Source organism: Athene noctua, chromosome 14 (assembly GCF_965140245.1).
Source record: "Athene noctua chromosome 14, bAthNoc1.hap1.1, whole genome shotgun sequence".
NCBI lineage: Eukaryota > Metazoa > Chordata > Aves > Strigiformes > Strigidae > Athene > Athene noctua.
Window position 1 is genome coordinate 17896275 of NC_134050.1, and position 13662 is coordinate 17909936.

General features: G+C 52.2%; 1 protein-coding gene across 2 annotated transcripts in view; it reads right to left on the reverse strand.

The window, feature by feature from the left end:
- LSP1 (lymphocyte specific protein 1) overlaps positions 1–13662 on the reverse strand; it is a 51289-nt gene that overhangs the window by 23585 nt on the left and 14042 nt on the right. For both annotated transcript variants that reach the window (XM_074918058.1, XM_074918060.1), the window contains exon 2: positions 1356–1508. In XM_074918058.1, the coding sequence (XP_074774159.1) occupies positions 1356–1508 (153 nt within the window). The remainder of the gene's footprint in view (positions 1–1355; positions 1509–13662) is intronic.

Here is a 13662-nt window from a genome sequence, read left to right on the forward strand (position 1 = left end):
GTGCCTATGCCCACAGGACTGGAGCCTGCAGGCTGGGTTACTGGGGCTGCTGCATGCTACTCTGTGCCCGAGGCAGCTCACAGCATCTCCCGGTGAAGCAGAGACCAAAGATCTTGTCTGCCATTTGAAAGACCTTTACGAATTATCTTCCAGCCCCTGTGTGAATGGGGGCTTGGAAAAGCTAACAATTATTATTACTCTCCAGATCTTCTGTTTGCTTTGAGGGCAGACCGCAGTGGTTTTGTCTGCAGAATATCACCGGTTGTATTTCCACAAAAGATTTTGAAGCTTCTTTGCAATGCTTTTAGACACACAAAAAAAAGGTCCTGAATAATTTTGAAAGTATGAGAAAAAAAATGATCTTTTAATGGAAAAAAATAGATTTTTATAAATAGCTTTGTTATTTTTCCAGTAAAACGAAGCTGCTGCTTCTCTCTGACTGTAAGCCCATATCGAAAACCCTGCCACCATTTCTTCATTGTGTTTAATATATTTAGAAAAGAGTTGAACACATATATAGTGGGAAGACTGGGGTCTTTGAGACCGAGTTTGGCAATTCAGAGTGCAGACTGGTTTTTGTGCCAGCCCCAAAGCTGCATAGCACCTGGGCTGCTGAACTGTGGACATGGGGAGGTTGTGGTGGGATGCTGGGGATGTGACTGGTCATCTTTCTCCAGGGGTTTCCTCTCTGACAGCAGACAGCTCAGCATCTCCATAAATGCCTCCTAGGCTAGTTCCATTTAGGGCCTGCCCCCTTAAAGCATCTTGACCGTAACCATTGGAGCTGTGAACGGCACCAGCTATGGGGCTGTGCTCTGCTCCCCACTGCCAGGGCAGCGTTCTCTGAGGGAGGAGCGAGGAGCTCAGCCAGGAGAGGTGACCACTTGCTTGGCCACCAGCACCGTCATCTGCCCAGGGTTTTGTGTCACATCCTCAGGCACATGTCTGGCTTTGCATGTATGAGGAACATCCATTAGTTTTGGCACAGGATGATTCACAAGCTGAAATTTAACCAGGCACTGAAATCCCTGGTGATAGGGACGTGCTGCCTGAGCTCAGCCTTACCCAAGCTGTCCTAGTTTAAACTCTCAGGATAGTAAAACACCCAGCCTCCAGACAAAAAAAAAAAAAAAAAAAAAAAAAAAAATCAAAGCAGGTGTTCTGGCTTTTTCTGCCCAAACTCAAAACATGCTGTTTGTTAGTTTGGGCTAAATCCTCCAAACCAAATCTATTAGGGAACTTCCCCATCACTCCAAACCACCCCAAACAACAGACACACGCTCCATGGATGCAGGAGGGTTTTGCTGCAAGGAGAGAGCCTGTCACTGAAGGATTTATCTGTGGGTATTTCTTACTGGTTTTCCTGTGCGGGACCCGTGCTCTCTGAGCAGGAGACGGTGCCATTCAAGCCCTCTTCTGCCTGGGATCTCAGCTGCTTCTCCCGCTCCCGCCGTCGCCGCTCTCTTGCTGCCTCCTCCTCATCTTCCACGCTCCACTGTGCTGTCAGCCTGCCAAGCCAGAGGGAAAACCCATCCTTAACACCATCAGGCAGTGCCTGTGAAACCTGGCAATAATGCCCCAAGGTGGCTGGGTTCCCCCAGCAAGCAGAGAGCTCCTGCAGAGGAGCACCCCCACCATGAGCATCGGTCCTCGAAGTGGCATCCCCGCCTCCATCAGCACGGCTCTCAGCAGGACTGACCAACGTGCAAGGATAAGGTGGGACACATGGACAGGGAGAGGGGTACAGGACAGCCTTCCCCAACCCCGAGGAATATGTGGTGTGTACCCCACCTCCTCCCAGACCAGCCACCTTCCTGCAGGCTGGAAGCCCACCGGGAAACACCATTCCCTGCAAAGATGCTTTGCATCCCAGGGTGGGTTTGTTAAGGGTCTTGCAGTGCTGCAAGAAATCCCACACCCCATCTCAAGCTGTGGCCCAGGGAGGGCAAGATCTGCACCCTGGGGGTGAGTTTCCTTACGCCATTGAGCTGCTACTGCCTGACCAGGAGCAGAGGGAACAGCAGCAGAGGGCAGCGGCTATGTCCCGCTCTGCCCTGCCCAGCTTCCTACCTCCCCTGCCGGGAAGAAAAACCTGCCCTGGCTTCTCCCAGACATCTCAGCTGCTGGATAATAACGCCTCTGTCAGCAGAACAGCTTCTTGCATCCTCGAGGAAGTGATAAGGTGGCTGTCACATTCCTCCTCCGCCAATAACGCTGGTCCCCACGTGGGAGCAGCTCCTGCTCCGTGGCTGGTGGCACCAGCCGGGGTGCAGGCAGAAAGGGACACGCCACCACGGTGTGGTCACCACTCACCCCAAAGGCCTGCGATGGCATCTGGAGCAGCACGGGTCTGACTCGTGGTACCCAGGGCTGATGCTGGGGCAGGTACTCCCTCACCCCACTCACCCCTGGCTTGGCCAGGTCCAAAACAGATCACGAATCCTGTTTCCCCCCCACGTTTGCAAGCTTATGTCCAGAAATGCTCTGCGCAAGGCATGCACACGGGAGTTGGGAAGGTGATCTCCCACCAGCAGCTGGTCCCAGCCCAACCTCTGCCTCCCCCCACTTCAGGGACACCCCAGGACTGCAGTTCCTATAGGATGAGCCTGCTCAGTAGGAGATATGGTACGACATCAGTTCAGGCTAGGGCAAAGAGCCCGTGGAAAGGAAATGAAAAAAAAAAAAAAACCAAACAAAAATGCCTTATTTGAGACGTTTCAGCCCAGTTTGAGTGAAGGAGGGGCAAGTTTCAGCTGACCCCAGAAGTGCCCCTCTGCCAGCCTGCCTGGCTTTGCTCACAGCCTGGACTATGAACCACACGAGAGGGCCTCACCTCACCAAATGAGATGCTGTTTTCATTTGACATTCAGGACAGATCCCCCCCTCACCCAGAAAAGGAAAGGGAAAAAAAAACACATTGGGATTGAGACATTTTGTTCAAGAAAAAAATTGGCTTTTCTAATTACACTATGCACCTTGTCGACCTTTTCCAGGGAGGCCCACCCGGAGCCTATTTCTGCAGCACTGGCAGGACTGCCGAGCTTAGCCCCAGCAGCATCCCTTTGCAGAGCGGTCCCACTGCCACCCTGGGAGGAAGCTGGGGGGTGACCCTGCATCCCTGCCCTCCCAAACTCCCACCTTGCCCAAGGCGGCAGAGCTGGGATGCAGACAGGCAAAGACAGGTCACCCATCCCTACTGAGCCCAGGAGGAGCAGGGAACAGAGCAGATCCCGGCCGAGAGGCCAAGAGACTGCTCCGCTGCCGTGGAATTACTTTACATCTGCCTTACTTTGGGTGGGGTTTTCTTGCAAGCAGCACATTCAGCCACCCTTTCCCCTTCTCCCTTGTCATTGCCCCTTGCCACCTTGCTCTCCAGGGAACAAAGCAGACCCGGACCAGAGCCTGGGCTCCCCTCCTCCCTTCCCTACTCGTCCCACACTCCTATTTATTGTTTTCCCCCAGGTTCCCATAGAAACCCTTGTCTGTGGGCCTGGCAGGAAGCCACCGTGTTGTTGTTGGTTTTTTTTTTTTTTTTTAATATATAAATGAAGTCATTCATTAAACTCTGCCATGATCTCCCTCCCTCCTGCGACAGCTCCAGATAGTCTCCAATTAGGAAAGGCTCTTAACCCCCTCCCACCCATACCGCCCCAGTTATGAGAAGCAAGGTCCGTATTTATGCCAGAACAAATTAGATTTCAATTTAATTCCTTTGCCCCCCCCTCCAGCTCCCTGGGAGGCTGCTGCAGAGGCAGTTCTACAAGTCCCCAGCTTGGCCGGGGTGCCCAGGGAAGCCCGGACGGGGGTCCCCTCCGAACCACGTGAGCTTTCCACGGTGCGAGAGCAGTGTTGGTTGGCAGCCCTCTCCCCTTCCCAGTTGGATGTGACTAACTCTCTCCCCATGACCTCACCGGCTCGCTATTCTGTCCCTGCATCCTCCGAAAGGGCTGAGGACAGAGCCAGGGGCGACCGTTTTGGGAAGAAGGATTTTTCTGCAAAAGTAGGGAAATATCTTTCCGAGCTCCCTTTCCACAGAGCAAACCAGCCTCCAAGTTGCTGGCCACCATGTCGTGATGTGTCTCAGACACGCACCGTGGTGGGGCTGCAATGCGGGGAGCTCTGTGCCTGCTCCTCTCAGCAACAAGGGCTGCGGATAAAGCCCCCACCAAGCCCTACTCACCCTCGGTTCACAAATATCAGCACCCTCCAGCAAATACCTAAAAGCAGTTTATTAGTGGATTCAGAGCTCTCTCTCATGCTCAGAAAAGCTGGCAGAGGAGCAAGGTTTAATAAGCAATGCTTTGGGGTTCAGTAGTCAAACAGACAAGCAGAGGGAAAAGGACGATTACTTTTTGACTGACCTAGCAGCACAAATATTTGTTTTCAGTGAAAAACAAACAACAACAAAAAAAAAAAAGGAAAAAAAAAGAGAAACTAAACCCTGCCAAAGTCCTTGAGTTTGGGGCAACTACAAGGGTTTGTTGGACCACAGATGCAATGTGCCATTTCAGTTTGGACAAGCTCAAGTGTGAGGAGATGGTCATCTGTTAAATTGCCTTTCAAAGCTAAAAAGTGTAAAGATTTAATTTCTCAATGGTTCTGTTTTCTAAGAAGGGACCACAGTCTCCTGTTTGCTCTAGTTGCTTGCAATCACATTCGGTAAGTCAACGTGCTCAGCCCACGGCGGTATTGCACAACCATCTTTCCCATTTCTATAAATAATTACCCAGCGCTTCAGGATCGGGCTGATACCACGTACCTCTGCCTTCACCACCAGCCAGCACTTTGCAGGTCCATCCCAGGCTGGGGAAGTTTTAGAAAGAACCAGGCTCACAGCTGCCAGTGGGACTGAGACCTCCCCACTTCATTTCACCCAACACAGGACAGGGAAATGAAAAGCAAGAAGACTTGAAGACTTGCAAGATGAGCTACAACATGCTACAGTTTTCTACGCAACCATTAGGAGAAAGGAGGCAGGGAGGGTGGAGAGACCATTTTGCTGCCCCAGCAGCCAGGAGCTGTGGCAAGGCCTGCTCTGACAAGACCCCATCACAGGGCCAGGTCGTTTCTCTTATGCAGTCCCTACATCTCTGCCAACAGCTTTTGGAGGTCCGAGTTTGGGGCAAAACACTCTTTGTGGAAGGGGCTTATCCATTCCTGTGGAGGTGAGGAGCTCTTGCAGGTCTAAGGACAGGCTGAAAGCACCTCGGTTCAGCTTTGGCCGTGGAATCACAGCTTGCCAAGTGTCTGGGATGCTCAGACTTCTGCTTGTACTGGGGCCGGCTCCCCGTTTCAGATCCAGCTCTTGACTTCACCTCCCTCCGGACCCCCAGCCAAGGGAGGGGTTTTATTTCCATTTGCCCCACAAAACACCTCCTCCTCCTTTAGAGCAACGATACAGGTACCCACACCCTGGCTGCGCTGTTCCACACAGCCACAAACGCCCGCTCCAGACAAGGCAACATTGCTGAAAAGGTCATGTTTCCTTTGGGCAATGCCTCACCGGCACTTGAGGAGATTATAATATTCGGGTGAGGGAAATTTCTGGCACCATATGAGCTGTGTTTAAGGGAAACACTGCAGACTCGAGGAGTCTTTTGCATGGCCGACGGCTCAAAGGAAGCTTTGCTGGCCCAAACCCAATCTTCAGCACTAAAGCTAATTCCAGAAAGGAAAATTAAATGCCTCCTGGAGGCTTTGGGCTTTGCAGACCTGTGCCAGAAAAACCCAGGAACCCTCTACCAGCACGTTGGACATTCCTGTCTCCTGAGCTCGACGGGGTATCGGGCCAGGACAGTGTTGACTTTGGTCGCTGCCTCTATCGGGTAGGCTGCCTCCGCAGAGCCAGGGTTCACAAGGGAAGAGGTTTTGGAATAGGGTTTAGGAGGAGCCATGTGCAACCCCTGGCATGACAGCTGCTGTTTCCCAGAGGATATATTGCCCCACCAGCTGCAAAAGCAACAGCGTCTACCACTGCTGAAAACATCACCCGCAAGAGACGTGGCTGCATGAACTAGAGAAGAACTGAGGAGGGTAGCCCCGTGTCCCCTGGCAGCCATCCTGTTGGCCTCTCTGTTGAGGTTAGGGGAAGGGAGATGCCAGAAACCTATGCAAGTGACCTTCCTCTTCCCAAGTAATCCATTGCAGCCTCTGTTGCCCCATCATGGTGCCAAATACAATATGAGTGCAGAGTATGGCCTGGGACTGTCAACCAGTTCATCCCGCTGCCGACCAGAGGTGCCAGGCTTTAGTTCATATTGCATTTGTCACCCATTTATAAAGGGCCCAGACATGACTGGCAGGGGTACGGAGATGTGCAGCTCGCCCTGTCGCATGAATGGAAGAGGACACCCTCAAAAGGCTACAGTGGAGCATCTCCCTCACCCACTTGACCTTCTACCAACAAACTAATCACTTATTAATCTTTTATGAATGGCATATAATGGATCTGTGTGACTGAGTGAAGTATACTGAAATACCCAGATAATGCCTCCACTCATGTCATTCAGGACAACCAATGTCAGACCACTGCAGACATCATGGCTGAGGACCTTTGACCTCAGTGCATGGTCATGCTGCCACGGCTCCGTTTCTCTCCATTCCTGCAAATCACACATGGCCTGGCTCAAAGCCGTGTCCCAGGGGGGCCTCACACCGCAGACACAAGCGTTAGGCATCAGAGTTCAACATCTCAGCCCTTTCCAAATATCCCTCTAACACCCAGGTTTACCTCCACCTACGAAGACACCTTCAGAAACCAGAAAGCCCAGGGAATTGTCCAAGGTCACCACAAAGCCAAGAAGACTTAGGGAGTGGCACGGAGGACCAGCTGGCATTCTGACCCCCTGATTAACGCTCTGCCAAGAGGCTGCTGATGAACACCAGTGCCCACGGCTGTGCTCCCTGACACCAGGGCACACAGGCTGGTAAAGCAGCTATGTTACAGCCATCACCAAGTCAGACAACGAGAAAGAGTTAAGCTTCTTGATGGACAGGTTTCTGTGTCTTCAGAGTAATGTTGCTTGATAGCAAAGCTTACAGCTGGGTAATTATCCCATTGGATGAGGAAGGGGGTGTGGATAGCAGTACAATATAGGGAGAGTGGGAAAAGAAATAAAATAAAAAAATGATTATGTCACAGCCTGGAGTTTATTTCAGCCTAGTCTCGGGGGAGATGGTTATCCCAGCTCTGAAAGATCAGCTTGTCAGTCAAAGACAGCCAGAGATGCTGCACAAGCCTCTCCCTCCCATACATTCATGTAATTCCTCAGCTGCATTGCTCCGTTCAGAGTCCAGGCTACAGAGTCTGAACAAGAAGGGAGGGCGAGGAAAAAAATGCATATATACGCTTCACCCTCAGCCTTTTTCTCATACCAAGTTTCCCCACCCCACCCATAGCTGCACAGTCTCAGCCACGTCTCCCCGGTTCTCTTATAAATCACAGCTTGCCTTCAAGATACGAGCAGCAGGATAAAGAGGCTTCACACCCAGGGGCAGCCACAGAGACTGTCCCCGCCGACCCGCTGGAGCCAGGGGGTGTGGAAAGGCGTCACGCACGGGGCGATAAGGACACACCAAGGCATCTGAACAGAATATGATATGGCCCAAACTTTCATCAAGCAGAAATGGAAGAAAAAAAAATCACATGCAGCACAGTGGAGACCTATCTCCCTTAAAAATAAAAGCAACTCTTCTTTTTTTAAATGAATTGTGGGTTTTCTCCACAAAAGTACATCCTATTTCTGCCCCAAGAAGGATATGAAGATGTGCAGCCATGCATCCACACATGCCAGGTGTATAAATCTCTACCTGGCTTACCCTTCATTAAATTCCCTGCAAAGATTGACTTGTCGCTGTGGCGTGATGGGCAGGGGAAGCCCTGAGCTCATAATTTACCACTTCCACAAGCAAAATGAGAGACATTTGAGAAAGCTTGTGGTGAATGGCAGGAGCAGACCTCGGAGGAGGGGTACAGGCAGGGCTCACCCTTCGTCATGAGCCTCATCTGTCCCCTCGCAGCATGACAGCTCCAGAAAGGCACAAGGGATGGTCTGTGCTTCCAGACACCAGGCGTGATACACAGCCCACTCGTAGAGGCATAAGGCAGCAGATGGGAACGACCACTTCTTTTTATTATGATTGGTTTTAATCATGGCAGACAGAATCCCAAGGAATCCCTTACAAGATGATGGATTGCACCCCTAGGACCGTAGGTCCTTAGCACACAGATAGGCTGGTGTGGTAATGTATTAACATCACCGGTCAGGAATTTGGCGGGGTGGAGGAAAGGGCTGGAGTTCGAGCCCTCCCAGCGCTCCACAGCATTCAGTAGGTGTGAGAAATCGGTGCTGCGTACAACCTCAAACTGCGGACCTTTCTCACGGTCTCTCCATCTCAGCCCTATGGTTTAAGAAATCAGTTTTTTTCTAAAGAGCAGGAAGTCTGGGCTCTGTTATTGCAAGGCAAAAGCATGCCAGAGAGAAAATAGACTTGTCACAGAGGTTCAGACTGCCTTACCCAGATTTTGTATTTTATTTTTCCCCTCTCTCAGAGGGCAGCAAGCCTCCATGGCCTCCTTGCCTTGGCTACAGTCAGCCAACATCCTTCTAATACATTCATGCTGGAAAACAAGTCTGAGCCTAGAGAGGTGAGCAACAGCCTTACCCCTGCTTCAAGCTAGGATTACGAGTGAGATTCATACCAGGCGTGCTGCTTTTTACAGCACCGCTGGCTTGGCCACGAGTCCTTCATTTTGCAGCCCCTGGGGTGACATGATCACCCCAACCCCTGCAGCCCCCAGCAGCAGGGGGGAGTTTCTACCCGAGCACAGGCAGGAGGCAGCAGGGAGGCCGTGGGAATGTGCTGCTCCGCTCCCTGGGAGAGCTGAGGCTCTCCTCCTTTATGGCCATCACTGATGGGTTGTGCTGCAACAGGAATCAGAGTCAGCAGCAAGCCCACGGTCCCTGCTGCGCTAAAGCAGCGTGTCTTCATGAGAAAAACCAGGCTTTGCCCCAAAATACTGACTGAAACCCCTGTTCTTAAGGCCATGGCCACACCCCAGACTCTTGGCGTGGGACAGACGCACTTGGCAGCCCCAGCTGTCCTCTGCTGCTCTGCCCGCCACAGAGCTGAGGGATGCTGCTGCTGATGGTCGGTGCCCACCTCAGTGTTCTCCATTGGAAGAGTTAAGTCATACAAATGGTGGGAGGAGGTAAAAAAACGTCTGGAAGCTGAAACCTTGTTCTTACACACCATCCCAGCTGCAAAGCCTCAGACCTCAGCATTCCCATCTAGTGCCCTGTCCAGCTGAACCACACAGATACAAACGGTGGTCCCTCCCCACCATGCCAGAGGATGTGGATAACCTGTGGCTGCAGCCCCAAGGAGCTCAGAGGCTCACTACAGCTGCCCAAAATTTCCATGGGCTCAAGCTCAGGCCCTAAATATCCAATTGCTTGAAAGCAGGCAGAAGTCTGAGACAAGCAAAGCTAAAAGCAAACAACATCAGCTGGCTTCTGGGAAAAGTCAATGGTAGGTGGACTGCTTCTGAAGAAACAAGCCCAGGGTGGGGAAAACGGAAACTGATCCACGGGGTACTCAGAGGGGACAAATGAGCCACCACAGCTCGAGAGAGAAGGAGCTGCCCTCCTTGGAGTGAAAGCAGAGGGTGGGCGTCACACGAGGCACCCAGGGAGGGGGTACCTGCCATGCACTGGCTTGGCCCTTACCCCAACCCTTCCCCATAACTCAGCTGGGCTGCAAAGTCCCAGGTCCCTCCTGGCTTGCAAATTACAGTAGTGTTGCTCTGCAAGCAGCTGGCACCATCGAAGTCACACTGGGGTGTGGAAGGTCCCCGGGCATGCCCCACTGGCAACCAGGTGATCAGTCTAGCCCAAAGGGCTCTCCCAACCAGTCCTCCCCGCCAGCAGCATCTGATCACCTCTCCCTTGCCATCCATCCTCCACTCGTGGGATTTGCAAACGTCTCCATCAGCTCTGCCCTGGCCCTGGTGATGGGACGCAGAGGGATAAAAAAAGAGGCCACTAATAAAAACATCAAAACAGGAAGGGTTTGGGAATGGGAGCACGGTGATGGTTAAGTCCTGCAGGGACCATGGACTCCTTGTGAAAGGTTGAAGCAGCGTTGCAAAGTGTGAATTGCACCGATGAAGGCCCTGCATCCCGCGCTGTCCTCATGCCGGCATCCCTCCCTCCTCACCCCACATAGCAGCTCTGCTACTGGCTCATTTCTGCATGTTTCATTTCCCCCATCTCCCCCTAAAGAGGTGTCCCACTTCTTCACAGCAAGCTTTCCTCACTCCCTGCACCTATCCACAAACCAGGGAGGTTGCAAGAGATGCTGCAACAGCCCCGGAGGCAGTAGCTACCTCCCAGGCAAGAAGCCATGCCCAGACCATGTCCTGGCATCAGCCACCCCATAAAAAATGTCCCCTTTCAAAGCACCACTCAGCCCTCCCAAGCGCTGCAAACTCCTTGTTCCCAGCTCTGCGCTTGGGAGGTCAAGACAGAAATACTGGAGTAGCATCTTCCCTGCTGAGACACATCCTGGCAAGCTCCAGGAAACATCACATGCAGGCGGAAAGGAAGGCATCCCGCAGAGGTGGGCAAAGCCCCCAGATCCCCATCAAACTAAATATTACACTCACGACACACACTAAAATTTAAGGTATTTGGGGAATTTTAAAGCTACCCCTAATGCTGGGGGACTCCAAGCATCGCCAGCAGCACATCGCAGGGAGAAAGAAGGGGCCACGCAGACACCTTGTGAGCACCAGGAGCACAAGTGCTGGCATCGGCTGGAGGCGGAAAGCATCTCATCCTGTGTGGTGGGCCAAAACACAGGCGTGTGCAAGCATGATTCCCGATCTCACCATTTGGCTTCCCATGTTAATGACTCCACAGAAGATAAAGAAGCAACAGTCTCATCCTACAGAGGAAACCATTAGGTTTATTGCCCAATCTGATTTTCTGACTCATTTTCTTCCTCTGAGCTTTTTCATCCTCAAGAAGCAGTCCCCCTTCCCCACGGCATTATTTGCACTTCAGACTCTATGGCGTTGCAAGGACACGTAATTATAGATGCTTGTTTATTTGTTGCCGGTGCAGCAGCCATACTTTGGAGCCCCCGTTCTGGGCCAGAGCCCCCGTTGTGCTAGGAAGCATACAAGCAGCATACAAGAAAACTGTCCTTTCCTTCCCAAGAAGGGATCACAGCTGACTTTCTAACGACACCCAAGATTCACCCACATGCTGGAAAAAAAACCCCGAACCAGCTGAGACGAGAGCAGTAGCGCTCCTAATGCACACCCATCGGTACACACGCTGCACCCCTCGGCTGGACGCCCCAGGCAGGCGCCAAGAGCCCAGCTCTGGGGATGGCGCTGCAGCAAGCCACCGCCGCGCCTGGTGGGAGCAGTGTCGACCAAGAGGCCCGATAATCCAGTTTCGAGGAGCGGCACAGCTGATTTACAGAGAGGCTGATTTGTAGGTTAATTAAACAGCCATATTCTTTTGTGAAACACTCAGAGGCTCGATAAATAGAGGGAGTGTAAAATTCCAGCAGGAGCAGATAACGAACTGAATGAATCGACATGACAGGCACTGGATTGCTATCTTATTTATAGGAATTCATTAGAAGGGTAGGGAAAAATAGACCGTGATAACAAGATAAAGCGGCTCATGTTTGGAGATGACTTTAAAAAATAAAGTCTTGCAGGCGTGTGAGCTTTGTAGCACTGCTGTTAATGTGCTACAAAGGGAGAAATTCTCCAGGGATATCCTGATAGAGAGACTGCCTCATGAGGGGAGTGCCTGGGCACGAGGGGCAAAGGAAGGGAGGTAGATAACCCTGCCATTGTCCATTCTTCCCCACATCTTTCCCTGGTAATTACTCAGCCTACCATGCTCAGTGGTCCCAAGGCATAACCCTGGGCTCTTTTCAGCCTCCAGCCTTTCAGAGGTAAATGGCACGCTCCTGCATGTACCTTCTGCAGAGCTAATGAGGAACAAGAACACTAATTTTTCTAGCCTACTTCCAGGCTGGGGAGAGGTGAAGGATGTTTCCCAGAGTGCTGACTCAGCGCTTCAGCCTACCATGCCTCCGAAATGGCACACTGCTCTCAAGCACCACCGACCCACCCCAAAGCATGGTGCGCTCTAGACCTGTCAGCAGTCGGTGGAAAAGCCATTTCATGCAAATTTGACTCCTGGGATCGATGTTCAGGTGATGGCAGGCAGGCACTCCTGCTCCACACACGGGAATGGGCCACTCTGTTTGAAATGCTGTCATTTTGTCTCAAGCACAAGGCTGGATGCTTAAGTATTGGGACTCAGCTCTCCAGCCCAAAATCCACAACACTAACACTGGTTTCAGCTCAGGATCCCTTAACCCAGGCATACGACAGCCTGGCAAGCAGCTCCCCTGGCTGGGCAATGCTCAGAGAAAGTAATTCCCTGGTTATCCCTGCTGATGCTCTGAAGCAGGAGCAGCCAGGTAAATCTTGGCATCACATCAAAATCCCCAGTGTTTGTGAATATGGCTCCAAGCAGTCGTTTTCCCTCTTGTGCTCCAGGTCACCAGTTCATTTGGGTACACCAGAAGAGCCTAGGACCTACGCAGTGTAACCACTCTGCTTGCAGTTACCTTGGCACTGATACAAGCAGCGCATGACAATCTTGACAGCAATACACCTTCAAGCCAGGAGCCTCACGCCACTCACCAGCTGAAGGAGCTTGTGCCCGCACCTGAGGTGGCAGGGCCTGCAGAGCAGCCCCATGGCCAGGCTTAGCAGGAGAACTGCTCTGGGAGAAAACACAACTGCAAAACAGGCTGTGTTGTGTTTAGAGCAGATCCTGCCTATTTTCCTGTTGACTCCTGTGAGCATTAGTGGGGTTATTTGGGTGTAAATCATGCATGAAATCCCTCACACATCTTCACACCCCACCTTCCTCCTCATCTGTAAGCAGCACTGGAAAATACAGCCACAAAGCTAAACCTCAGCCAGATTAAGTGTAATAACCCCACTCAGGACGAACGTCATCCCAGAGCAACTCTGGTAAAAGCCCCTATGAGTCTCTGGGGCACCAGCAGTCCCTTAACCACAGCAGGGGGAACTTGGATACATCATTAAGGACAGGAAAACCCCTGGCTTGGGTTGTGCCCAGGAGAGCTCTTCAGACACCCCTTTTCTGTGTACGAGGCACATGTGCTCCCCCCTGCTCCCCCCCCATGTGCCACCCTGCAAAATAAGTTGCCGCCCAGCTGTGAGCAGGTGATTCCCACCCCAGTTCACGTGCCTGGCCCTGCTCAGTACCAGCTGATCCCTGACCCGAGCCCATCCCTGCCTGCTGCACACCCACAGAGCGGCTTCCAGACCCCTCGTGAGCACCCGACCAAGCCCTGTTCTGAAACAGGGACGTGTAACCGAGATCCCAGCAACGACAGGCCAAAGAGCACAACGGGCCAAAGAGGAGATGAACAGGGAAGAGTCAGCTCCTCCTGCCTGCTTTCCATCCCATGGGCCCGTGCAGACAGCGGGAGCTTTTCTGCCGACTGCCCTGGGTCCAGAACGGGCCCTGGGAGGAGGCGGCAGGGACTGGATGGCTGTAGGACCCAGCTTCCCTTCCAAGGCAAGAAACTCAT